The sequence below is a fragment of the Tachypleus tridentatus genome, chromosome 11 (assembly GCF_004210375.1).
Source record: "Tachypleus tridentatus isolate NWPU-2018 chromosome 11, ASM421037v1, whole genome shotgun sequence".
NCBI classification, from domain to species: domain Eukaryota; kingdom Metazoa; phylum Arthropoda; class Merostomata; order Xiphosura; family Limulidae; genus Tachypleus; species Tachypleus tridentatus.
In genome coordinates, this window is record NC_134835.1 from 50777573 (window position 1) to 50779826 (window position 2254).

The 2254-nt window shown below is 36.2% G+C and overlaps 1 protein-coding gene across 1 annotated transcript; it reads left to right on the forward strand.

The window, feature by feature from the left end:
- The first annotated feature begins 488 nt into the window (after positions 1-488).
- On the forward strand, positions 489-1781 carry LOC143231361 (uncharacterized). Its single transcript, XM_076465904.1, has one exon. The coding sequence runs from the start codon at positions 489-491 to the stop codon at positions 1779-1781; it is 1293 nt and encodes a 430-aa protein (XP_076322019.1).
- Positions 1782-2254: the final 473 nt, after the last annotated feature.

The following is a 2254-nucleotide window of genomic DNA, read 5'->3' on the forward strand; positions in this document are numbered from 1 at the left end:
TAATTCCATGATTGAAAATTTCACTGACCACAATAATTTCCAGCCTTACATTGAATATAATTTGCCATTTGTAAAACCTGTTGAGTGTGACCTAGGAATTGCTGGTGATGGGAAACATGACACAATGCAGTATGTTTCTTTATTAGATACTCTGATGTGTTTGCTTAAACATGATGATATTTTTAGCCAGGTTGTTTATCCTCGCCAGACAGCTGATGATTGTCTTAGAGATGTCGTTGATGGTGAAAATTTAAAAAACCATCCATTCTCGTAAGAAACTCCCCTTGCCCTTCAAATCATTACCTATTTTGATGAGTTAACAGCTGTGAACCAGGCTGGAGTAAAAGCTCCTGCTTACAAATATGCTGCTTTCTACTATCAGTTAGGCAATATTGAACCTGCTTTGAGATCTCAGCTTCATTGTATATTCTTAGCAATCTTGGTGAAGAGCCAAAATGTAAAAAAAAAAAAAAGGGCTTAATACAGTGATGAGACCTTTGATTAAAAACATTGGTATTGACATTGTCAAACCAGAGGGAACATTCAAATTCAGAGGTGCACCTCTTGTTGTTGTTGCAGATAATTTTGGAAGCCATGTTATTGGAGGGTTTCTTGAATCATTTTCTGCTCTCAGATCATGTATAGTCTGCATGGTAACTCGGGATGATTTAAGAAAGTTGACTGATATTTCAAAATGTCTAGAGAGATCTATTGCATCCTATAATTACCAAGTTGCAATGGTCGAAACTGAACTGACTTTGTCAAGTACATATGGGATTAAAAAAAGATCACCCCTGAACGTTCTGGAGCAATTTTATGTGGCAAATGTTCTACCACCTGATATATTACATGACCTTTTTAAATCCGGCTTGGTGTCAGAAATTTTAGTTTCACTCATAGATCAGTATGTTTTGTCTGGATACTTCAGCGTTGAGTACCTTGCAGGCAGAGTGAAGGAGTTCCACTGCAAAGGAACTGATAAAATCAATAGGCCTGAGCTTGTTATTTTGAGAGGGTCTGTACACATTAAGCAAAAGGCTGTGCAAGTTTGGTGTCTTTTAAGGATATTTTCATTACCGGTGGGTTATGCAGTGCCACAAGACAACAACAAATGGGAAGTTCTGTTGGCTCTGCTGGATATGGTAGAATTCATAATCTGTCCATCAATGTCATATACAAGCATTGAATTCTTAAATGATGTGATACAACAGTTCCATTCTCTTTATGAAAAAGAATTTCCAAATAGAACTCTCAAGCCAAAGGGACATTTTACTTTGCATTACCCAGAGATGACCCGCAGATTTGGTCCACTGAGGAATGTGTGGACCATGAGATTTGAGGCCAAACATAGTTTTTTTGTTGATGTTGCAAGATGTACCAAAAACAGGAGGAAACTAGCCAAAACAATGGCAATGAGACACCAGTATAAACTTTGTTCACATTTGGAAAACAATGGATTTCTTGGAATAGATGGCTTTGACCTGACTAATTCTGTCAGATTGCCTGTGAATTTACTCGAAGAAGAGCAAAACCTTGTCAGTGCATTTGTGGGGGAAGGCGATTTTGTCACTAAAACATCAGGTTGTACAGTCAACTGCCTCACATACAACACAGGGACAATGGTTGTCAGTAGCTACGAATTCGACAGTCTTCAATTTTCTTCAGTGATCTGTTGCTTTGTTTTGGGGGAAAACCTTTTTTGTATTGTCAAAGATACTAAACTGTTGATATTTTCACAGGCATCTTCATGCTTACATTGTAGAGCCAATGAAAAGCTATGAACTTCTGAGCATTCCAGATCTTTATGATCATTACCCATTGCCTTGTTATGTGAACAAAGGTGAAAATACGATCATCCTACATCACGACATTCGCGGCCACAGAATAATGAGAAATTTTAAACAGAACTCGGTAATAAGTGGTAAATTTTAACCTATTTTATGTAACTTGGTGTGTACCTTCCAGTAAAAAAATTCATCAAAAGATTTGACATATTTTATATAAATTTGTTTCTGCCTTTTTGTGATAAATTTCATCAAAATTTTCAGAGAGAACTTGTGTCATATTAATATATATCATGCATATTTGCACCAAAATCACCACTATCATCACCATCTATTGAGGTCGGACTACTTATATTTGCTTTCACCTCTTTGAAAGGCGACTATTTGTAAGGAAAAAACCAAATTACTTATTTAGCTGATTTATACCAGTCCTGCTGATGTTAAATTTATGGAAATTTAATATATCTTTT

Coding starts and splice junctions, on each gene's coding strand:
- LOC143231361 (XM_076465904.1), top strand. CDS start 489: ATGAGACCTTTGATTAAAAACATTGGTATTGACATTGTCAAACCAGAG.